At 35.4% G+C, this 26498-nt stretch overlaps 1 protein-coding gene across 1 annotated transcript in view; it reads right to left on the bottom strand.

Moving 5' to 3' along the window:
• The window catches only part of NME7 (NME/NM23 family member 7), a gene marked incomplete at both ends in the record, with an annotated part of 184998 nt that overhangs the window by 78757 nt on the left and 79743 nt on the right, over window positions 1-26498 (bottom strand). Inside the window, 3 exons of the mRNA XM_084250076.1 lie at window positions 14937-15038; window positions 19981-20049; window positions 23454-23518. Coding sequence (XP_084106202.1) covers window positions 14937-15038; window positions 19981-20049; window positions 23454-23518 — 236 coding nt within the window. The remainder of the gene's footprint in view (window positions 1-14936; window positions 15039-19980; window positions 20050-23453; window positions 23519-26498) is intronic.

Raw genomic sequence — 26498 nt, 5'->3', positions numbered from 1 at the left:
TTCATCGTTTATGTACAAAAATGAAGTTTAAAATGGCTTTAGAGGGGAAAGCATTGCTTTGCTTCTGAACTGACCATATGTCAGATTTAGAAGGTAAAGTGAGATGGTATAAATTTTTCTTTTGTCTTTAATTCATTTTTAAATAATTTATTGGGGTTATGCCTACCTACCCATAATGTGATTATGACTTATGTAATATGAGGCAAATACTATCAGTTTATGGCTTTTGTATCAGCTTAATAGCTAAATCACTCAGAAAAATTGTACACAAGCTCTAGTTTTAAAAATTTATGGAGAAGAAAGTACTGCATCTAATTTTCAGAAGTCATCGATTTGTACATGTTTTATGCCCTTGTAATATTGGGTCAGGATCTCTCAGATATGTAGAAGACTATAATGAAATGGCTAAAGTTAAGAAGCAGCAACACAAGGTTTGAATCCTAGTTCTCATACTTAAGGTTGGAATGGCCTTAAAATTGTTAATAAAAAAAATTTTCATTTTAAGTTAGTTGAAAAATCTATATATTACCAGAAGAACATAAGTAAAATTCTGAACATCTGACTTATAAATTTGAATTACATCTTCTGCATATTCGGGAAAATAATGTTATTGAATCAGTTAAATTATATTTGAACAAAGCTTTAATTGTCATGGAAAATTATAAAATACTACATTGTTCTGTAGATTAAAGACAACTGCTTTTCTATTACTCTTTTATTAGGCCACATTGCTTCATCTTTTTATAATTACAGTTATTATTCTTGACAAGTTTCAGGGCAAAAGAAATCCAAGACAAATAGTTATTCTGAAATATAAGAATTTTCTACTATGTATTTTGTACTTTTTTGAGCTAACTGCCATCTATTCTTCAAGAAAAAATATTTTCTTTAGCCAGGATATTTTATTAGGCAGGGATAGCTAATTATATTCTCTATTTTCCCTTTATAAAAGTCATTCCTATTTATTTAAAAATGTAGAAAATACAGGTAACTCATTATTCATGGATTCTGTACTTACAAATTCACTTGCTCACTAGTATTTGGGTTTTTTTTTGTTTGTTTGTTTTGTTTTGTGTAGAAGAACTGGGGTATAGACCAGAGGTGGGGGGTTGGGTGGAGAGGACTCACCAGAGACAGAGTGGGAAGCAGAAAAGGCTGGCTAGACATGTGAATTAGCTCCCTGGCCAGGGATTAAACTCAGGCCATAGCCTTGAGAGAGCTGAGACTTAACCCCTAGTCTACCAGAGAAGCCCATTAATAGTTATTTGTGACTCCTGTTGTGGGGGGAGGAAATTAGGGTGAGGCAGAAGGGGGGGTTAGAGGGAAGAATTCACCAGAAACAGAACAGAAAAGAGGGATTTATTGAAATAGACAATGCTAAGAGAAGTGATGAGTTGAGCCAGGATAGGTCTGCCTGGGAAGAAGGATTTGGGGATCCCTTTTATATGCTGTTTCAGGGGCTTTTCATGACTGGGGAGTCAGTTTGGGCCATTTAGTGCTGGAATGTCTGGTCTTGGGCATTGATCTTTGACACAGGCAAGTTCTGGCTCCACTTCTGCATTCAGGGTCAAAATGATCAGCCTTAAGGCCTGGGTCCCATAGCCACCTTATCGTTTTCTTTTATCTAGTCAAGCCTCCCAAATCTACCTGCTGCAAGGGGTAAGGGCTTAGATTTTAACATTAATAAATAACATCCTGACAAACCCCAAATGAATACTTACAGCAATTTGTCATTTATGAAAATGCACACACTATCAAAAATTTGCATCATGGGTCATGGAAGTTCTCAGTTGAGGTAAACCTTGCTACACTCTGCTTTCTTGTTCCAGCTCTCAAACTACTGATATAAGCTAGTCTACTTAGCCCCACACTTTCACACTTTTGTGCTTCTTGTTGATGATTTCACTGTTTAAAAGTGCTGAGTGCTGAAGTGTACAAACATTTTCTCCCATTCAATGGGGTGTCTTTTTGTTTTAGGGGCAGTTTTTTGCTGTGCACAAGCTTTTTTGTTTGATGGAGTACCAACTATTTGTATTTTCTTTATTTTCCTGGCTGTTGGAGACAAATCTGCAAAAACATCTCTGGAGCCTATGTTGCGGAGTGTTTTTTCCTATGCTCTTTTCTATGTATTTTGTGGTTTCAGATCTTACATCCACAACTTTTATCCATTTTGTGTTGGTTTTGTATATGGTGAGAGATAATGGGTCTCATTTTATTATTTTACATGTGGTTGTCTATTTTTCACAATATCATACATAGATCATATCCAAGTTTTTAAAAGAACTCATAAAACTCAAGAAAAAGAAAATAACACAATCAAAAAATGGGCCAAAGAGCAAAATGTACACTTTTCCAAGGAAGACACACAGATGGTCAATTGGCACATGTAAAATGCTCATAATCACTTATTGTCGCTGCAAATCAAAATTACAGTGTGATACCATGCCTGTGAGAATGACCCTATTAAAAAGACCAGAAACAAGTGTTGACAAGGATGTGGATAAAAAGGAACTTTCCACACTGTTAATGGAAATGTAGACTGGTCTAAACCCTATGAAAAACAGTATAGAGGCTTCTCAAGACATTAAAAATGGGTCTACCATATGACGCAGCTATTTCACTCATAGTATCTACCTGAAGAGTACCAAAAAAAAAAAAAAAAAAAACCACTTATTTGAAGGGAAATAAGCACTTCTAGGATTCATTTCATCACTCTTTACAATATCCAACCTATGGAAGTATCCTAAGTACCTCAAAATAGATGAGTGGATCCGAAAGATGAGATGTGGTATATATACATAATGGAATACTATGCAGCTATTAAAAAGATAAATTCTCGCCAGTTATAACGACATGAATGGAACTGGAGAGGACTGTACTAAGCAAAATAAGTAGGAAAGAGAAAGACAAATAGCAGATGGGGGTCACTTGTATTTAGAATATAGAGAAACAAAATAAGGGGTCAGATAAGGCCAACTAATAAGGAACCCTAGAAATCTGACTGTAGAACTGAAGCTACCAGAGGGGAATGGTAGGAGGACAGTGAGAACAAAGTGAGGAGGAAGCACAGTGGACTATGATAATAGACTATAGATAATTTATGTGAGGATTATGGTGTGCTAACAACACCTGAAGGGGGAGATCCTATATTTCTAAACCAAAAATAAGGTTGTAAACCAAGGTTACCGCAATTAAAAATAAAGTTCTGAGGTGCTATCAGGTGTTCCTAAGTGCAAGAAGGCTGTGATGTACCTTACAGAGAAAATAAGTGTGTAATGTGTCATTCAAACATGAGTTATAGTGCTGTTAAATGAGTTCAATGCTACTGAATCAACATTATAAAGAAAAGTTTAAACAGAAACACATAAGGGCCTCCCTAGTGGCACAGGCGGTTGAGCGCAGCTCTGTGAAGCTGTCTGTAGCCTCTGCAGTGCCAGTTCGATCTCCACCAGGCTCAGAGCACCCCACATGGTGAGCAGACCTCTCCTGTCTCACCCACTGCTCCCCTCAGCAGTGTATTTCATCAGTCTGCCTGTTCTGTTTCCCCGCTCTATCTCTGGTGAATCCTCTCACCCTCCCGCACATATGGCCTGTACCCCTGCTCTTGTATAAATAAAAAAATTAAAATCTTAAAAAAAAAAAACACATAAAATGAGGTGTTATATATGAGTGAAACCAGTGGTCTTTATCTTTAACCCATTACAAGTTAATATTTGTGAGTGGTGTAAAATAGGGATTCAATTTCATTCTCTGCATTTTCCCTTAGGGGAAATATCTTAGTAGTCACTAATTCAGTGTTCATGGTAGAACATAACTACTGTGAATAAGGATCATCTGTTTAAGAATGAAAAAAATAAATCATATAGTACTATAGACTAGAGTGTCTTTTTCACCATGTAGTTGCCAACACTGGGTTTTATCTCCTTTTAAATTTTACATATCCCACAGGATTAAGAAAATTATATTATTTTGTTTTAACAAGCATTTCCCTACTTAATAAGGGAAAACATTCCCCTAGCTAATAAGCATCTTTCTCGTAAATTTTTCCCATCACATTTTTTCCCCCTTCTTTTTTGTCTTCTTCAAGTATGGAGTGATAGCCAATTAATCTTTCAACATGTCAAATATTAAAAGAAGGGAAATAATGAGTACTGTTTAGCTGGTAGAATGCCCAAAGATATCTAGAGGACTGGTTAGCCCTGGCCAAAAGAGATTCATCCTGGTCAGAAGTTCAAGTTAAAATTATTTCAACTGTTTGCCAATAGAGTTGTCTTATTAAGGCTATAAAATTTTATTGAAAGAAAATATATACAAATACACTGCGGAAATTCTGTTAACTGATCTACAGTTGACAGGCTTTCTCAGTTACCCAACACTATACATTTATTCCCTTGGTGGCACATATTGACTGGTGGTGTGAGCACATGGACATCCATAGTAGCAAGCTAATTTCTTGTATGCAAAAGCATATCTGCTGAAGAATTGAACCACCAATTCTACTTATCTTCTGAGAACTTCAAAAGTGAACTATGAGATAAAAGAACCTTAGGATCCAATCCCAGGCCCCCTATCTGTAAATAGTCAGTCCTTAGTATTCATGGATTCTGTATTTACAAATTCACTAACTCACTGAAATAAAAATAGTAGGCCTAAGTTAACTGAAAACAATATACAATTAAGGCAGCTAAGAATTATTTAATTTATAAATTATTTAATTTATAAAACCACAGAATCCGGCATAAAACCCTAGAGGTTAAAATGACAGGTAATTCTATCATGCAAAACTATCTTTCAAGTATGATAGAAAAATAAAGACTTTCTCAATTAAACAAAAGCTGAAGGAGTTAACCACTGCTAGACCTCTATAATAAATGTTTATAGGAGCTCTTCTACATAGGAAAATATATAAACCAAAACATTTGAGATGCAGCAAAAGTAGTTTTTAGATGTAGTTTTAGAGTAGTTTTTAGAATTTTAGACAAAATTCTACATTAGCTCAAACAAATAAGCTACTTTTTTACTTCAACTAGAAAAAGAACAAACTAAGCCCAAATTTAGCAGAAGGAAATAAATAACAAATATCAGAGTAGGGCAAATGGAGTTGCAAATATTAAAAACTGTTAAAATGTCTGTAACTATCCAAATAGAAAAGATCAAAGAAACCCAGAGGTGTTTTTTAATGATAAAGTTAACATTTAGCTAGACTAAAGACAAGCCTCAATTAAAATGAGAAATGAAAGCAGACAGTACTATTAATACCACAGACAAACATAATCAGTTATAAGAAACTATTATACACAATATGCCAACAAACTGGGAAAACTATAAGAAATGGAAAAATTCCCAGACACATATAATCTGCCAAGACTGAGTTATGAAGAGAAATCTAAACAGAATGATAACAAGCAAAGTAATCTACACACTAATCAAAAATTCCCCAATAAAGAAAAGTCCATAACCAGATGGTTTCCATGGTAAAATCTACCAAATATTTAAAGAATACCAAATCTTCTCAAACTGCTCCCAAAACTGTAAAGGAGGGAACATACCCAAACTCATTCTGTGGGGCCAGAAATACTCTAATATAAAAGCCAGATAATGACACTATATGGGGAGGGGAAAAAAAAAAAAAAAAACTACAGGGATACAAAAAATATCCACAGTGAATAAAAATGCAAAAAAAAGTTCAATAAATTAGTAAACTGAATTCAGCAGCACATTAAAAGAATCACACACCATTATCACATGGGATCTATACAGCAGATGCAAGAGTGGTTCAACCTGCAACAGTCAACAAAATTGATACAACCTATTAATATAATGAAAAAAAATCTTATGATCATCTCAAAAAATGGGGAAAAATATTTGACAAAATACAACACACTTTATGATAAAAATTCCCAATAAGTTGAGTATAAAAGGAATGTATCTCAATATAATTAAAACTATATTCTGGCAAGCCTGTAGCTAATATCATACTCAATGGTAATAGTTTGAAAGCTTTTACCTTTATAGAAGGAACAAAACAAGGGTACTCAATCTAACCAACCTTATTTAACATAGTAAAGGTCATCCTAGCCAGAGCAAAGAAATAGGAAAAAGAAACAAAATGCATCTGAACAGAACGGAAGAAAAACAATTTTTTTTTTCAGGTCATATGTTTTGATGTATAGAAAATCCTAAAAACTGCTAGAATTAATCAATTAATTCAGTAAAGTTGTAGAATAAAAAGTTAACAGAGAAATCAGTTGCATTTCTATCTAGTAACTACTATATGTCTGAAAAAGAAGCAAGGGCCTCCTGGGTGGCCTAGGGGTTAAATCTCAACATGCTACAGCCTGCGTTCAATCCCCAGTCCTAGAGCTGACCCACATATGTAGCAGCAGACCTCTCCTGTCTTGCCCACTGCTCCCCTTAGCAGTGTATTTCAGTAAATCTGCCTGATTTGCTCCTCACTCTGTCTCTGGTGAGTCCATTCACTTCCCCCACACCTCTGGCCTACCCCAGATCTTCTATGACAAAAAAAAGAGAAAGAAACAACAATATTATTCAAAATAACATCAAAAAGCAACAAAATACTGAGGATAAATCTCACCAAAAAGGTGAACATCATCTGAATATAGAACCATAAGAAATGCAACTTGATTAGACTTTGATGCAGAAACTGAATACGTAAAGATATCCCATGTTCATGGGTCAGAAGAATCAAAATTGAAATGCTTCTATTACCCAAACTAATACATAGATTCAGCACAATTCCTATCAAAATCCCAATAGTATTTTTCACAGAAACAAAAAAGAAAAAGCAAAATTTGCATGGAACTACAAAAGACTCCAATAGACAAGGTAATTCTGACAGTAAAGAATAAAGTTGGAGTCATCATACTTTCTGACTTCAAATTCTACTGCAAAGCCATTGTAATCAAAACAATATTGTATTGGCATAAAAATAGATACATAGAATAAAGGAACAAATCTAGAACACTAGCATATACAAATGATTCATATTTGACAAAGGAGCCAAGAAAACACAATGGGGAAGGATAGTGTCTTCAATAAATGGTGTTGGGGAACAGGATAATCACATGCAGAAGAATGAAATTGAATTCCTATTTTACACCACTCACAAATTTAATTTGAAATGGGTTAAAGATAAAGATCACTGGTTTTACTCATATATGGAATGTGGAAAAACAAAACAAAGGGTCAGACAAAACCAAGCCAAAAAGCCAAACTCTAGAAATATGATTGTACAATTGAGAACACCGGAGGGGGAAGGAAGAAGGTACAGAGTCAAGTGTGGAGAGAGCTCAAAGGGCTTTGGTGGAGGAATGTGGGTGCTTGGTGATGGGTATGGTAACATATACCAGGAATATGCAAATCAAATCATGAGATATAACCTCACATTGGTTGCAGTGGCTATCATCAAAACAATGAGATAAGCATTGGCAAGGAAATGCAAAAAAAAAAAAAAATGTGAATTGTTGGTGAGAATGTAAAGTGATAGACACTATGGAAAACAGTTGGAGGTCCCTTTAAAAATTCACAATGGGGGGCCTCCCTGGTGGCACAAGGAGTTAAGCACCACACTATGAAGCAATCCATAGCCTCTGTAGCACCAGCTCCACCCCCAGGGAGCAACCCACATGGCTAAGCAGACCTCTCCTGACTCACCCACTGCTCCTCTCAGCAGTGTACATGGGTCAATCTGCCTGTTCTGTTCCCCACTCTGTCTCTGGTGAATCCTCTCACCCCCAACAAGTCTGGCCTGTACCCCAGTTCTTTCATACATAAATAAATATTTAAAAAAATGGGCCTCCCCTGGTGGCGCAGCAGTTGAGCGCTGGGCTGCGAGGCTGCCTGCAGCCTCTGCAGCACCAGTTCGTTACCCGGCTGCCGGCGAGGGTCCCACAAAAAATAAATAAATAAATAAACAAACAAACAAACAAACAAACAAACAAATAAATGAATAAATATTTTTTAAAAATTAACAATAGCATTACATATGATCCAACAACCACATTGCTGGGCCTCCCCGGTGGCTCAGCGGTTGAGCGCTGGGTTGCGAAGCTGCCTGCAGCCTCTGCAGCGCAGGTTTGATCCCTGGCTGTTCCCCAGCCACCGGAGGAGGGTCCCACATGGTGCGCAGACCTCTCCTGCCTGCCGCCCACTGCTCCCCTCGGCAGTGTATTTCGGTCCTTCTGCCTGCTCTGCTCCTCGCTCTGGCTCTGGTGAGCGCTTCTGACTGTACCCAGTGCATGTATAAACAAAAACAAACAAAACAAACAAATAAATAAATAAAGCATGCCTCTATTAAAAAATAAATAAAGAAATAAAATTAAAAAAACAATCACATTGCTGACTATATATCAAAAGGTAATGGAAATAGACTATCAAAGAGATACCTACATTCTCAGATTTATTGCTGCATTATTTATAAACGCAAGATATAGAAGCAACCAAATGTCTATGTACAGATGAATGGATAAAGAGGATGCAGAATATATTCAATTGTGTGTCTCACACACACAGAGGAATCAATGGAGTGTTATTCAACCATAACAAAGCAAGAAATTCTGCCATATGCAACAGCAAGGACGGATCTTGAGGGCATTATGTTAAATTAAGTTAGGCAGGGAAAGATAGATAACTATATGTGGAATCTAAAGAAGTTAAATATTCACATGTGGAATCTAAAGAAGTTAAATAAATATACAGAGGGTAGAATGGAAGTTACCAGGGATTGATAACCATGCGGAAATGCAGAGATGTTGATCAAAGGGTACAATCTTCCAATTAGAAGATAAGTTTTGGGGATCTTATGTATAACATGGTAATTATAATTAATAATATAATTACTAAAAGAGTAAATGTGAAATGCTCTAACCACAAAAATGAAGTGATAACTATGTGAGGTGATAGAGGCATTAACACCTACTGTGCTAATCATTTTGTAAAAAAATCAATGTATCAAATCAACACATCTTAACTTATATAATGTTATGTGTCAATAATATTTCAGTAAAGCTGAAAAATATTCAGTATAATTTTCTTGTAATTATGAAAAAATGAACACATAACTTGCCAATTGTAGAAAAAATGCTAAACTATTTTATATAATAATATGCCACATAACCAATCTGGTAAAATCATATCTTTGAAGAATAATGACATGAGAAAATGTTCATTTATTATATAGTATGTCATGAACTACAAAGTTTATGAACATATACACTGATGCCAATGTATAAAATTGCTAATTCTTGGTAATAGCATTATGGTGATAGAATTATGAATCACATTTTATTTTTTTAATATCCTTGTTTATTTTTTCAAAAATAAACAACTGAGACTATATCAAATCAAAAAGTTTTTTGTACAGAGAAAGAGACAGCGACCAACACGTTTACTTTTTTAAACTTTCATTCCTAATTTTTCTATAATGGCTATATATTACTTTTATAATCCAAGAAAAAATATATTAAAAATACAAATTCAGTAGACTAAAAGAAAGACTTGAAGGAAAGTGGGTAGAGGACAAAGAACAGATGGGGAGTTTTAAAGAAAAGAAAAATATTTCCTTGGGACAACATGAGGAGATGAGTATGAGGTCAGAAATAAGTAGTATAAAGGCAAACATTTACGAGATCATGGTTAATGACCCTAACTTTCTCTATGAAATAAAACTATAATGCTAGCTTCTTGTGGAGGGAGAAATGGGTTGAGGGATAAGCTATTGTGAGAATGAGCAGAAAATAGGGAATGAAAAAAGATTTCTAGGAGAATGTACTAGGCCCATTTTTGTTGGAAGATATGAATTTATACAACAATGTAATGTTCATCTAGTGGGACTAATCAGCTGATGTATAGGAATGAGGTAGGCAGATGGGTGAACTGATCTAGGGCTTGGAGTTTTCATGGTGTATCCAAAGGACAAATGAGTAAAGATGTTTAATATATTCCAAGAAGGGTAATGAAGAAGATGAACAAACGGAGTTGAATAGAGGAGATAAAACAGGCTGCAGTGGCAGAAAATGGAAGTCTTCAAAGCCTGGACGTTTCCATCAAGTCAAAGATGCACAGTCAAGAGGTTCATGAGATTCAGGTCAAAAGATATGACCAATATGACTGTACTGGAGGTTAAGTTTGCATAAGTGACTTCGCTCTTGATAGCTACAAAAAATAGAGCACCTCCCAAAATAGAAAAGTGGAATAATTAAAGATAATTGACAAAATGAGTCCACTGAAATCCAAGGTCAAGTGCTGGGTGAATCTTTCACAGCAATATTTACTTTACCCAAGTTGACAGTATGAATTGGGATGGGAAAAAAAGACCACAATCAGGGTTTCAAAATCTTCTGTGAATAAAGGAATGTGACTAGGAAGTCAACAGATGACAAGAAACAGATATCAACTTCCAAGCATTTCTCTTCCAAGTTTACCCCAACTTCCTGTTCGTTCATAAAAAATATTTCCAAAATATGATACTTTTACTTTATTCATTTTTAAAAGATTTATTTTTATTTATTTATGCATATAAGAATTGGGGTGTAGGCAGAGGTGCAGGGCGATGAGAGGATTCACCAGAAACAGAGTGGGGAGCAGATCAGGCAGATCTACCGAAATACACTGATGAGGGGGCAGTGGGAGAGACAGGAGAGGTCTGCTGCACCATGTGGGTCAGCTCCCTGGCCAGTTATTGAATTCAGGCCGCAGTGACTGGAGATAGCATGATAGCTCTGAGACTTGAACACCTGTGCCACCAGGGAGGCCCTTGATACTTTTAGTTTCATCCCAAAATCACAGACACTACTAGATACCAGAAAAAATATCATTCTGACAATCAAATAAATGGGAAACTTCATCAGAATTTGCAGAGCCACTTTTTCTGTATGAAAATACCTGATTCTTCATTCAATCTGGTGACAGCATAAAGTTTTTTAAAGTATAAGAGTGGGTGAGATTAGACATTAACTTTACAAAAAAAAATTCAGGTTTCCTTAAACAAGATCCTTTAAATTTTAAGTAATGAGATTTACATAAAATCTTGTACAAAAATATTTTTCATAAAATAAGGCATACCACTGTTAGATTATTTTGCCTTGTCAGATCCACTAGTCCAAAAACAAAAGCGTAATTATTCCAGGCAATTTACCACATCTTTAGTGATTCTGTTCAACAGCTCAACAGTAAAAGTCTTCAGCAGGTGAAATCAAAACCTCTTCCAGAGGCAAATCTGAAACAGACTTTCAGCCTAAACGGATGTATTTTCTACAGGTGAAGTGTGTGAGTGAATGCTTCTCCAGTGATAAACTTGTGCCATTTTTTCCATTCTGTATGGTAGTCTCCAATGTTTTCCATGCACACTGGAGAGTAAAACATGTAAATAATTCATACATGCCTATATTTTAATAGATTACACAAATGTACTTTACAAGTTTAAGCATTAAATTTTATGAAAACATGGTTACTTACTTTTTAGAGAGTAAATAGAAATGCAAAGTCTAATAGTCCTTGTGCCTACCCTAATGAATTATCTTTTATATTACCCCCTTTTTAGTGACCACTTCTAGACAGACTAGAAGAAACTGTTCATTTATGGTGTTCCTTCCACTTATAAGACAATACAAAGGAAGAATCTGGCAATAATGGAGACATCAATGACAGAAGTGATGTCGATCTGCAAGACAGATAGTACGAAGAGGTCTAGTGGCAACTGTTGAGCTGAACCTTCTTATGAATCCATTTAAAAATTAGTTCTACATTGAAGAAAATAGAGAATAAAAAGGGCCCATTTTAGTAAGGAAAACACATTTAAACAATGAGCTAGTGCCAGATATCAGGTATACATAAAAATATATCCAGATTATTCAGTAATTCATCAAATATTAAATGCATGGTCATTGTATCTGGTACTCTTCCAAGCACTAATTATATTAACATGTATTGCAAAATAGGGTCTCTCTTTAGATATGGGAATGACTATAGAGTGAAGAAATTAATTTTGAAATTATCTTAAGATAATATGATAGATGAAGAGATTGGCGTGTCCGGTCCTTTAAAGTGAGATTGCTATTTATCAGTTCTATGTCTTATGAGAGAGCTGGATCATAAATTCCTCAAAGATAAGTGTTTTTGTTTGACATTAATACAAACCTAGTGGCACCTAGGATAGTAGCTGGCAAGTAGTAAACATTCAACATCTATTTGCTGGAGAAAGAGAAGAAAGGGCATGGGAAAGGAAGGAAAAGAAGAATCAAATAAAGCAAAAGAAGTTGGAGACCAAACAGTAAGAGGCAATTTTTTGTTGTTCCCAAAGCATGGTTTGATTGTAACTACTAATAATTGACAATACCTAGCAAAGTCATGTGGTCCTACTTAAAATCTTGTCTTTTCACTTAGAAAATTCATGACCCTGAGACTAATGTCCCAAATCAGTCCCAACTTCTCTTTTATAAATTCATTCACCTGTAAGTTTATGATAGATATTTTTCTTATTATAAAACTAGTACCAGATTTTAAAATACATTTCTATTTTGCAGTAAGGAGTTCATAAACAACCAAAATGAAAAAGAAAAGAATAATTCCAACTCAGCTGAATAAGGGAATATACACCATCTTGAGTTTCCCAACTAAGTTCTCAAGAGATATGAGCTCCTTCAGGAAAGATACCTTGTTCTAGTTATCTTTATGGTGATGCCCCAGCCATAGGACCAAGCGGTAAGTCTTGTGCATACTATCCACTCAGTAAATGTTCATTGAACAAATGTCTAGAAAGAAAGAATCAGCAAGTTTTTATTTTCAGACCTCTTCTTTCTATTTCTCAATTCCTCTCTCTCCAACTGCTTCCAACAACAACCTCTGTCATTCACTGCCCTGCAGTTTGGCTACAGTAGGAATCACCTTGTACTGCCCAAAATTGATACTGTTAGAGGCCTCCATACCTTAAATCATTTCCCACCTTCCTCACTAATTTCAAATTCTACTCATTTCTCACAGCTCATCTCAGACATCCAAGTTTTGCAAGAAATCTCCTCTGACCCAGCCCCCAGCACCCATCCCCAGATTGAGCTAAATACTCTAATGGAAGGCTCCCACAGCACCCAGTGCAAACATCTCACAACACAATTGCCACAGAACATGGATATTAGCCACTTGCATGTTTGTGTCCATTCTGAGACTGTAAGTTTGTTGAGGCTTTTTTTGTATTTTCACAAACACTAGCACGGGTTCAATAAATATTTATTAAATGAACAAAATCACCTCATTCCTTTTTTGTTCTATTTTTTGTCTCTTTAATTCACTCCTATTCAATCCAATTATCTTAAAAACAAGAACAAAACCCCTCTTGGTATCAAACAGAAATCAGAATATTCAAACCAAAAAGTGTCCCTTCCTAATTTTTATGAGTAATATCCTTTAAACATTTATTCAGTATCACTACCACATCCTCCTAATCTCCTTTACAGTGGAATTACATTGTAATAATAACTCTTGCACAACCATGTATCTTACTTCTAGTCTTTCTCCCTGGAAAGATACAAAGTAGGTCCTGCTGACACTTTCTTTTCTGCTGTCATAAGGTTTGTTCCTTTCTGTTTCTGGAACCCCTGCCTTTAATCTCTTCCAATTTAGTTTGCTCTTATATCAAAGGAATAATTTGGTAAGCTCGAAATTAAGCTATTGTACATGCAAGGAAATTCTATTTTCTACTATGTGGGATTCTAATTATACAAAACGCACAATTGTTAGCCTGGTTTCTAAGGCTATCCACCCCACACTCATCACATGTTACATTCTCCATCTTACTTTCTATGTCTAAGAAAATGGATTTTCTATATGGTTTGAGGTAAACATTTTCCATTGAAGCCAAGCAAATAGTCTCCCTGTAAATCCCTTCATTGTTGCCTTTGAACATGCCTGTACTTTTTGTAACTCAATTAGCCTTTAAAATCCCTATTTACATCTCTCTTTCTGTAACATAGTCCTCTCAATTCCCTCGAGATCATATTAATTTTTCCTTCACTAAAATTCTTCAGCACATTTTACCTGCACCAAGAATATTCTAGTCCTTATTTGTATGTTTCACTGAAGTGTTTAAAAGATCGTTATATGTGTACTCTTAGATCACCGAGAACAGGTGTATTGTTATCTCCTATAAGGTTTATTCCAGCAACACTGTCAAATAAGATGATTTCTTAATAGGTGCTGTTAACTTCTAATTTTATTATCTAGAGGAACTCAATAAATGCTGCCTGAATTAAATTAAATCAGCAGCTTGATAAATCATCTATAAGCAATAATGAATAAAGGTAAAGAGTAAACTTAACATTATAATTAATGCTTAAGATCAGTAATATAGCCCATTATCCTATCTAGATTGTAACATTGGCAAGGAACTTTCTTATATGTATTCTAATGCTAATTCTACTTTTCAATTCTATCCTCCCCCACCCCACTTTGCCACCCAAATGCTACAGGAAGAAAACCAATGCAAACTGAGACATACACTAAAGAACATCAAGTATCATGTTGCTCATTATTTATTATGTATCTGGAATAAGGCCACCACATCTATATAGTTTACATTAAGAGCTTTATTTACAGCCTTCCTATGTTAAAGAGTAATACCTTGGATGATTTCTACCAGACCTTGATAAATTTACTTGCCTAGACAACTTTGTAAAAAGAAAACCACAAAAGAAATGCCACAATAAGTGTTTTCTGCCCATACTACATTGTCACCAGGCTAATAAAAATTTCACTTTTTCTGTAATGTATAAAAATTAATTATGCAAAATGATATTCTGAATAAAATTTTTGTCTATTATATTCACTTTTGTATTATCTTTTAAAAAGCAAACTAACAACATCAAACCTGTTAAAATATTTAGTAAATGGATAAAACAAATTTAATATTTTAAACAATAACTCACAGGATCAGCAGGACCACAGAATTCTCGAAATGTCTTTGTAGGATTATTTTGAATAATCTCCAGTGCTACACAAGGACCGGAAAACATTTCTGTCACCATGTCCTGTAATACGTAATATGAGAGAATATACAACAGTCAGTAAAATTTAATAAACTTTTTACCCCTTCACTTTTAATTGCACCACTATCCTAATCAAAAAATCTCAAAGTGATAGCTAACTTTGACTTCTTCCCCACCTGTACTCAATTAACCAAGCAGTTCTGAAATGCTGTCCATTCTTCATATAAGCAAATTTTTTTAGATATGTTCCCTCATCTCTAGTCCTATCATTACCACCCTTTTAAAGTAATGCTTTACCATCAGACACTTTCATTATTTGAAATAATCCTCTAATACATCTTTCAAAGGGCTCTCTCTCCATGAACACAATATCATCAAAGGAACATTTCAAAAGACATCTATTCCAAAGTGTATCTCCTAAAGCTACTTTTAAAAATCAATAAGGAATAACAGGAATACGATTTACTCTCTCACATTAGCATGAGAGAGAAATTGAGATAGTAATTATCACCCCTAGAATTATACAACCTTTATGAAACAGTTTTCTGACACTAGATGACAGGCAGCACAGTACTATGACCCCTGGGAGAAGGAAAACAAATTAGGTAAGCCTATGATTGCTCCATTTTACTGCCTGAAGGCAGTTTCCAGTCAGTGAGACAGACAAAAGAAACAAAACAGAGTCCAACATTCTCACTGAGTAGAAGAGACAAAAATTGGCGTTCATAGAGGCCAACATAACTAAAATTTGCAGACCAGAATATGGAAGTGGAAGGGGTAGTTACAGGGGAGTAAACTTCAGGGAGGTTCACTTGAGTCTTTTTGGTCATGAGCCCATGTAGGTTTAAAGGAAACAACCCAAGATTGAGAAAAGAATTATCAGAAGGCAATAGACAAAACAACATACAGAGAAAACACAAGGCTGAGAAGAGTTTGTGCTTCGACTAGACAGAGGATCAAGCCCTTCTATGCTACAGAAGACATAAACAATAGTAGTTGACCGAAATTTTCTTTAGATATGGGGTGCTATGTATCCATCCTATAATGGGCCTCAACAGGGGCAAACTGATCCCACGTAACTTAACTGAGTGCCAGAACAAAGCATTTGAAGGAATACCATACCATTTTACATTGTAAAATTTGTATCAGGCATCTAAAAAAAAGTTATCAGGCATGCAAAGAAGTAGAAAAATATGAACTGTCCCCAAGAGAAAAATTAACAAATAGTCATAGACCCAACAATGACATAATTATGTAAGAATTTTAAAACAACTATCATACAGACACTATATGCTCAGATTACAGAAGGAAACATGGACTTGATGAAGAATATATTAAATAGGCCCACTGAATTTATAACATATATAGAAGTAAAATGTATGACAACAGCAGCACATAAATGAGGGGGAGATGGCAGCTTATGGCTTTAAGGTTTTTAACATTATATTTGAAGTGGTATAAAGAAAACCATGATCAGAGGAGGAAAGAGCCTCTCACAGACTCAGAAACACTCAATGAATGTTCTTAACTTCTCTCTTTTTTTTTTTTTTTTTTTTTTGGTGGGACCCTCGCCGGTGGCCAGGGATCGAACTGGTGCTGCAGAGGCTGGGGGCAGCCTCGCAACCCAGCACTCAACTGCTGCGCCACCAGGGGAGGCCCTCTTTACTTCTCTTTTAATGGGAAAGAATACTTCAGGCACAAGTGAAAATAAATAGAAAGACTTTGTGATAGAAGTAAAGTTGGTTTGTTTGAAGAGCAGTAAGGAAGTTGGTATATCAGAGCTGACAGAGACTATAGGAAAGCAATGAGATCAGATCAGATCATACAGGAGTACATGAGTGATTTTAATGACTTTGGAGGGTTTATGATACACAATGCCAAAGTAAAATAATGGTAGTTTATTATAGAACATGATTTAAATATTAAACCAACCTCAGTCATCGTACCTAACAGAAATGCCAGAAGTTAAAAGAGGGAGAAGACTTATAATTAATATGACACACAAGAACCTTAATCACTAGATCCCTAAGTGTATCCCCCTGAGGTCACTTTGCTATTTCACAAATGTCATACGTAATTGATTTATTATGGCTAATTATATGGAGTCAAATCTTCTGTTTCATGATATTGAAGTACTGCCTACACATAAATGTCAAGAGTCAAGTTCTCCATAGAAAGCATGAACACATTACTGAAAACATGGAGAGGAGCGAATCTTCATTGCCTTTCTTTTCATTTGTGTTTATTTCAGGTTAATAACAAATACCATTTTAAAAAAAACAGATATAAAAGGCTACACAAAATGCACACAATGAAAAGGAAAAAAATGTTTAAAAAAAGAACTCTGAAAAGCATATATTTTTGAAAAAAATAAAAAGGCTCAACAGATTTCTCAATCACCTAGTTTTTAGCTAAGTAAAAAAACAGTAAAAGAAAAAACAAAAAGCACACCTGTTTGTTGCCTTTACAGCCCTTTGACTACATCCTTAGGTAGCTATGTTGGGATTATTTGATAATGTCTATCCTTTCTAGAACATAAGTTCCATGGATCCAGGAGGTGCTTTTTTGGTTCATCTCTACATCCTTGGTATTAAACACGTTGTCTGGCACACAGTAAACAGTTAGTATATATGTGGTTCATGATACTGGATCATGATAACACTATGAGAAGGGATTTATCACCTTTGTATGATTGCAAATGTAAAAGCAGCAAATGTAAGTGTAAGTGATCAACATAGAAGCTAATACAAGAACCAAGTCAGATAAAAAAATAATAGCTAATATTTACTAAATAATCTCAATGTTAGCATAATTTACCCAATTTGTTTTTTTGATTACCACAGCAACCTCTTCAAGTGATAGCATTATTTTCATTTTATAGATAAACTAAAACTTTAAGAAGGTACACAACTTGGGCTTCCCCTGGTGGCACAGGTTGTTGAGCGCTGCACTGTGAAGCTGTCCACAGCCTCTGCAGCTCCAGTTCAACGCCGGCCAGCCAGCGAGGGTCCCACAAGGCGCAGCAGACCTCTCCTGTCTCGCCCACTGCTCCCCTCAGCAGTGTATTTCGTTAGTCTGCCTGTTCTGTTCCCCACTCTGTCTCTGGTAAATCCTCTCACTCTCCCGCACATTTGGCCTGTACCCCATTTCTTGTATAAATAAATAAATCTTTTTTTTTTTTAAAAAAAAAAGGTACACAACTGTCCATGGTCACATAATTGGCAAACTTGGAATTTGAACCTATATGGCTTGTTTAAACAGACAGACAGAGAGAGAGAGAAGGAAATTGAGTCAGGAAACTGCACCCTGGTTGCAATGAATGTAAATTTAAGGAGAGAGAAAAAGTCTTCAGTTTGAAGCATGTAATGTGGGAAAATCCAGAACTGGAACAGTTTCCAAGCAATAACTGGTGTAACAATGTTAGAGATGCTGTCCTTACTCTCAAAATATAGACTATATTTTAGAGGATCATCTCATAACCTCATACCAACTTATCTTTAAATTTAGAATAATAAGATGGATGGAGTCACGAGTATGACCTTATATATCTTATCATTTATTTTATAAATAAGAATTTGAAGACAAGGAGAATAAAGTGTTTTTCCAAGATCAGAAAGAAAATGGGGCGTGAATGCAGTTCCTGGAAAGCCCTGCCTAATCTTTGGAATCCTATTGATGCCGACGTTTAGCCTCTTCCCCTCCTTATTACTGCTAAGTTGGGCAGAAGGCCTTTATAGCAATAGCTCTAAATCAGTTCCCTCTGAGGTTTAAATCTTGATTAAATTGTCTTTCCTGGGCTTGTTCAGATGCAGGATAGGTAAAAGAACTCAAATCATTGGCAACAAAATGAGCATATAACTGAGGATCAATTATGTGATATATATACTTTGTGAGCTTCTTTACCTTATCTACAAGTAAACCATAAAACAATGTGAATTAATGAAAGCACTTGATTTTAACCATGTTTTAAAAATTAGAAAAGAGATTAAAAATGCATGAAAGAAAACTTTAAAAAAAATGGAAAACATTTATCATTCATTGAATATATGATGTTAAGACAAAACATTTTAAAATCTCTTCCACTTAAAAAACAAAGGTATAATTATAAAGACATTTTTGATAAAATTAAAGTTCATTAAGTTATAAAGACAACAACATAAAAAATAACTGTGGTTCCTTCTGAAGAAGCATAGAGTACTACCAGTAAACCAGATGCATATTTCATTATTGGCCTTTTTATGGAGGCTTAGAGAAGACAAAGGCTCTAGCCAATTCCTGAAATAGTACATTTTTCCTTTGTCTAGGTCAATTGAAAGAAAGATGAACTTTATGTAAAAAGAAACACCAAGTCTCTATTTTAAAATATGAGTAATGAGACAGTCTACTAGTACAATGTATCTAAGATAATTTGATCAGAGGGAGAGGAACCTGATTAAATACCTACTATGTGTTTGCGTGTGTGTGTGTGTGTTTTTACCACCAGAAGATATTTGGCTTATTTGAATATTGCAATATGTTTTCATGAACACATTTCATTATCCTCTAAACAACTCTGTTACTTTAAATGTTATTATTTCTTCATTTTCAGTCACATTTTCAAATGCTTCTATTGTATATGTGTCATTTTAAAAAAGATAAAAATTACTGCTATGGAATTATTCTATGAAGTTAACTATTTGCTTTTAACTTCTATTTCAAAGTTTTCAACTAAGAATATTATAAATTTATAGATAATGTCAAACTATTTCAATATCTCTTTAAGGTTTTTTGTATTCCTAAATGAAACAATCTCATATTTTAAAAACAGATACAGTGGCTCTCTGGGATAAGAATGCCTCAGTCACTGAGTATGATCAGCTGGAGGTGGGAGAATTAGGAATACTTTTAGGAATACTTTCATGATAATAAATTATACTGAGGTTGCCAAGATTTTAAAAACCCTTTGCTTTCAGTACCAATGCTTTTCATTTACTTTGATACTTACATTATACTCAGATACCACTCCTTTATAAACTTCATAAAACTCTTCAACATTAACACGATCCATGTTAAACTATATTTAAAAAAAAACATAAATCAATCACGAAGAAAAATACAGGCCACTCATAGCACTCAATATTTATAAGCTCTTGGATATGTTTTCTTTACCTTATTATGTAAACATTGTATGAATTAAATATACTTTGAAAAAAATAAAGATCAGCTCCATTCATCAATAATATTTTTTTCACTCCCAATAATTTTTATTGAATGAACTAAATATGGTATAAAGAATCCCAGATTATTTCTTTATTTATATATATTTTACATCATTTTTTATTTTTTACAATGTTTTCTTTTCTCAGGTATAGTCCCCATAGAATTTCCACCACCAGTTCACCCATGCACCATCATCATAGCACATTGTGTTCCTCCCTTTCTCCTTTTGATCCCTCTTCCTCCCCCGCCCCTGCAGAATGTTTCTGATTTATAGTTGCCTGTTTATTTTTGTTTTGGTCAATCCCACTAGTAGGGATATACCCAAAGGACACAAAAACACCAATTCAAAAGAACACCTATACCTCTAGGTTTATTGCAGCACTATTTATAATAGGTAAAACCTGAAAACAACCCAATGCCCAAAAACAGATGACTGGATCAAGAAGCTGTGGTATATATACACAATGGAATACTATTTAGCAATCAAAAAAGATAAACTCATGCCATTCCCAGCCACATGGATGGAGCTAGAAGGGATTATGCTCAGTGAAATAAGTCATAGGGAAAAGAAAAATATCAGATGGTTTCACTTAGGAGGAATATAGGGGAACCAAATAAGGCACTAGGGAAAAAAATATCAGCACATCTTTAGCTAGGGACAAGCTAGCTAGCTTCTAGCTTAGACCTAGAAGCTTCCTCTATAAAAATTACATTTTAATGTCAATGACTCACTGTTCCTACCTACCTATAAACTAAATTGAAGCTCGTATTTGTTGGAACAGCTATTGCAGAGTAAAATCTGTCAAACTACTTCCTGGATTCAAAACCTCACTTTATTTAATAAACTCTTTATCATTTTGCAATGAATTTGTAAATTATTTTAGTGATGCAGTTGTATGTGTCTTTTCCAGTTAACTATTATTGTAAGGGAATTTTGTTGATTTCAGTGTTTCATCCTATGTTCACATAACTTGCATTATTAATAAAACAAAATAGTAAAATATATAATTCAGTAAAATTTAGTAATTTGCACTGCAAACTTTATAAGATACCGTATAGGGTTATTTCAGTGAACCCATAGAATAACACATTGAGGTAAATAATAATGTTCTTATTACCTATCTGAGATGATGGGGAAATGCCTGAAATTTGATCAAGGTCACCTAGAAAGCAACAGATCCATGATTCATAAATAGGTCTTCCTGACCCCAAAAGTTAAATTCCGTGACTTGCAGTTTTCACTATGCCTTCTCCCTATATTTAATTTTTCATTTTGTAAAAAATTATTCTTGTTTTCACACCTAATGTGACCAATCACTGTGTTAGAGTGTAGGTCTGAATTAGATCAACATTTAAAGCTAAAATTTCCACATTATTTTTTAAGCTGGCTTATGTCTTACAATCCTGTGATGACATGGCCAAGCTAGTGCTTTTAAAGCATTTTTAAACATTTTAAACAATTTCTTTATAGTCCAACTCTCTCATTACTCTCTAAGTTTTGCCTAATGACTTCACTAACTAGTTGATAGTTCTCACCTTTTTTTTTGGTTTATGGGCATTCCTACCAGAACCAGTGCTCTGAGCCCTGATTTGGGGTGATCCTAAGATTTGAAGAAATCAAAAGCAGTTCCTTTTCGGAAAAAAAAAAAGAGAGCACATAGATTATACTGGTAAGAGAATTCTCAGCTCCAAAATCAGCATTTCACTATCAAAAATAAACTTGCTGGCTTTCAAACAGTCTAAGAACCAAACTGTTTATCTGATTCTTATAAAAAGTTGTGCCCAGTCTCTTATCAATAGCATCAGTGAGGGGCCTCCCCGGTGGCGCAGCGGTTGAGCGCCAGGTTGCGAAGCTGCCCGCAGCCTCTGCAGCGCCAGTTCGATCCCCAGCTGCTCCCCAGCCACCGGAGGAGGGTCCCACATGGCGCGCAGACCTCTCCTGCCACCCGCTGCTCCCTTCAGCAGTGTGCTTTGTCCTTCTGCCTGCTCTGCTTCCAGCTCTGGCTCTGGTGAATTCTCTCACCCTCCCGCGCTTCTGACTGTACCCAGTGCTCGTATAAATAAATAAATAAATAAATAAATAAATAAATAAATAAATAAATAAATCTTTAAAAAAAAATAGCATCAGTTGACTATGTGACTTCAACAAAAAGGCACTGAGATAGGCTAGAAAAAATAAATTGTAAACCAGTAAGATGTGAGTTGTTCTGTTTGAACAAGGGAACAGAATCACTAATTGAGTTGCCTAACGTTCTTAGCAGAGAAACTGGTTCAGGTGAAGTTACCTAATATCCTGCTTGAACAAATAGACCAAATCACTGAGCAGCAGGTCTTACCCTAACATCCTGACCAAACCAGACTGAGTAAAGTCACTGGACAAAAAGTTCTAGGTACAAACTAATAATGTTTTACAATTTTTTTTTATAGGGGAAGGCCAAGAGCCCTACATGCACACAGTTGGCACAGCTCAATGAAGAACACACGATGACACTGCTCCCCCTCCCTGACTCAGGGACCTATCCCTTAAAAATCTAGTTCCCCTCATGGAGCCAGACTCTTTCCTGCACTGGCTTCCTCATGCTCTAGTCTTTAATAAAATCTTACCTGGTTTAACTAAAACTCTCTACTGAGGATCTAAACTCATACTTTTGGGGAGGAAGAAAAGGAGTTGTCTTCAATGAAGGTTTCCTAGAAACATGTCAGCAGGGCAAATTTGAATGACTGTGTGCTCTGGGACCCAGTGGTGGGACTGCCAAGAGAGGAGCTGAAATGTCAAGTCCAAAGAAGATCCCGAGGGAGTTCAGTTACCAGTCAAAGATTGGTCAGGGGAAAAAAATCTCACCTGATTATTTTCCTTCATTCTCTTCTTAGTTACAAATTCAGTAATAGAAAACTCACTGTAACTGCTTAATTCTATTTTTTATTTCCAATAACAAACTATGTTTTGGCGCATATTTATTTTGCAGATAAATTCCTGGGAATTATATAAATCTACCTTATGTGCTTAAATTAATTGTACATTTGAATAGTATTTCTCATAACCGGTTTGTGGGTAAAATAATTTTGGGTAGATTACATGGGTAAAATAATTTCAAAAACATTTTTTATTATAAAGTTACCAAGTTTAACAAATTTGTCTGCTTATTTTTTATGTTTAGTTCATAAATGCAAAGAGAAAATTCAATGTAAAACATTTCAAGAGTTCTTAAAAAAAAAAACAGTTCCTTAATAAGTTACAATTCATTATAAACTACCTACCATCTGCATAGCTGAAATTTCAAATCCTGCATCTCGGATAGCCATCAGGATCTTCCCCAGCAGACCTGAAAATATAAAACAAATAAGCACAAAAATACAAAGTTTCTAAGGCATTTTAGTTTCTTAGAAATGTATGTTTTCTTATATGAAGTACTATCTATACGAAGAAATCACATATATTTGTAAGGGAACTAAATCCCTAATACAGGGCATCAATTAATATGATGATGATTATTAAATGATTCAGTTAATAATGTTTCAGGAACATCAACAATGACACCGAAGAGTATGCAAAAAAAATTAAGATACTATTTTGACTTTAAGGCCTCTGAAGTCTTATAATGTAGAGAATATGAAAACCAAACAATTAAAGCTAACATTACAAAACAATGAAATGCCAAAGTACTAGATACAGAAAGTGTCCAAAGGAGGAGAAAAATCAAATTATAGCTGAAGAGGGAAGCAGAAGCTTCAAGGAGAAATAAGAACATGCACTCATCCTCACAAGGCTGTGGACAGACTGGATGATAAAGACAAAAGGATAAAAGGAGAGCAGGTGCACACCTGGGAAATGAGAGCATGTTCACAGAACTGCAAGAAGCTAGACAGGAAAATAAAATGAGGTGGTAGGGAGGAGGGCCTTAAAGGTGAAGAGATTTAATCCAATCTAATAAAGGCTTTGGATGTTAACATGAATAATTTAATGTCTAAGCCACAGATTAATTTTTTTTATAATAAGGTATGCAGGGCTAGTCAAGGGCTGATTTTGAGATTCCATTTGTTTTCTATAAAAATCTCCTCTAGGGACAAGGTGGCTGAGTGTTAAGGACAAGGTGGATTGCTAAAAGTCTCCTATGCTTCATTTTTTTGTCAACTAAAATTCATTCATTGCATACAAAAGTGCACATGAGCGCACATATACAAGCACATCCCCCATTCTGGATTATCTGTATGCTCACCTAGAAAAACCAAAGCACCAAGTATGTAGTATCAGTGCCCAAAGTGCATTTTATTTTCTATTTTACTGCAAATAGTGCTATTTTACTTTTTGCACACTAAAGGATTAAAAAGATGATAGCTGCTCTCCTGCCCACTTGTGACCATGCAGATGTTTCTCTCTACCAACCTTCTCCCATTGCAAAGCAGCAGAGGCAGCTCTCCTCCCAAGACAGTCTGCCTGTTACTATGCAGGCATCTCTTTTAACAAATCTGTCTCTTTCAGGGGCAGCTCTTTCTACCCATTTGTGTCGTGCAAGCATTCTTTACTTTCCTTTCCTTTTTCTAATAAACCTGCCATTTGAATATAAAAAAATAAAAAAGTTGACAGATCTATCCATCAGGTGATACATTTGAACCAAGTGAAGGCCAAACAGCATGCGAGCATGCTGCAGAAACAAAGGTTTCTCAGGAGATTGAAGAAAAGCAAAATGGTAGAGTGATTCTCACAGATAATAATTTACATAAAGTCTAGAAAAAAGACACACACAGTTACCTGGACACAGCTACCTGAGTGGCTTCTTTGTTTTAGCCAAAGAGAAGAACACAGTTTGCACAAAAACTGACTGAAAGCCTATAAAATAGCAAACTTGAAGAACAAGAAGACAAAGTTTGGGCAACCACAGCCCCTGGAAAGCAAGTGGCTAGATGATCCCAGAAAAAAACAAAAGCCAGGGAAGACAGTCTGATCTCTGTGTGTTCAGTGATGGGGCGCAGTACAGCACAAGAGAGGGAGGAGTGGCAGCCACTAAGAACCCCCTACAGTTGCTGATTGAGAGACACATTCACATCTTGAGGACTTTGGGCGCCTACCACTGAACTAGATAAGGGAATGCACAGAGTTGGCATGTAGGACAGAAAATGCACTACTGGAGTGCTAAAGGAGGAGGATACAGAGTGATACTACTTCGTGAACCTGAGGTTCCCAATACAGAAGAGCCAGAGCCCAAACCAGCAGAGAGAGCCAGGCTTGCTCACCTGTCCCACAGAAGAGGTTATTAAGTTCTGCCATTTATAGCAAAATAGGAGTTCATGGGAATTATATGTGTGATAAAGTAAGTGAGAATGACAAAAACAAATATTGTTTACAAAGTGGGTAACATGACAAACTAAGATACTCATAAAAACTATCAGATATTAAGAAACAAAGTGAGAGATCTGAGATTAAGAGAAGGCAGAGGGAGTATGTGTCAAGGGGACAAAAGGGGTGGTTGTGGGGGGCCTCCCCTGGTGGCACAGGCGGTTGAGCACCATGCTGTGAAGCTGTCTGCAGCCTCTGCAGCACCGGTTCAATCACGGCCAGCAGGCGAGGGTCCCACATGGCATGGCAGACCTCTCCTGTCTCTCCCACTGCTCCCCTCAGCAGTGTATTTCCTCAGTCAGCCTGTTCTGTTCCCCACTCTGTCTCTGGTGAATCCTCTCACCTTCCCGCACATCTGGCCTATACCCCGGTTCTTATATAAAATAAATAAATAAATCTTTAAAAGAAGAAATAAATATTTAGAAAAGAAAAACTACTTTCTTAAAATAAAAAAGGGGGTGGTGGTAGGAAAATATGTCAAGGGAGTAAATAAAGAATACAATGAGATGTCAATAAAAAATAAATGTGAAAAAATAATGCAAGAAAACAAAACCCTACTTATAGAAATGAGACCCCTTGAAAAGGACTTTAGTGAACAAAGCAACTTAGAATTTTAAAGATATAGCCAGGCTGTTATAAAAGACAATTCACCATTACCTGGGTGCTATACTCCACCATACAAATACTAAATATTAAATAGGAGTGATGGGAAATGAAGCTGAAGGATGGAAAAAACATCTAAAAACATTTGGCATTTTATTTGGATAGGAACCTATGAAGGAAAATTTTTAATCCTGATGTAGACAAGAGTTCATAAACAAAATTGATACATAAATAGATATGTTTAATCCTAATAGATAATTTAAATCTAATTAGATATTTGATTGCTTTAAAAATTTACATCTAGTAAAATAAAATTTAAAGCATTTTAACTTAAAAAAAGGAGTTAGTGTGTCTTAACATGTTAT

The sequence above is a fragment of the Talpa europaea genome (genome assembly GCF_964194135.1).
Source record: "Talpa europaea genome assembly, chromosome: 12".
Lineage (NCBI taxonomy): Eukaryota > Metazoa > Chordata > Mammalia > Eulipotyphla > Talpidae > Talpa > Talpa europaea.
The sequence above is the reverse complement of the archived record's forward strand: the minus strand, read 5'-3'. Positions and strand labels throughout refer to the sequence as shown.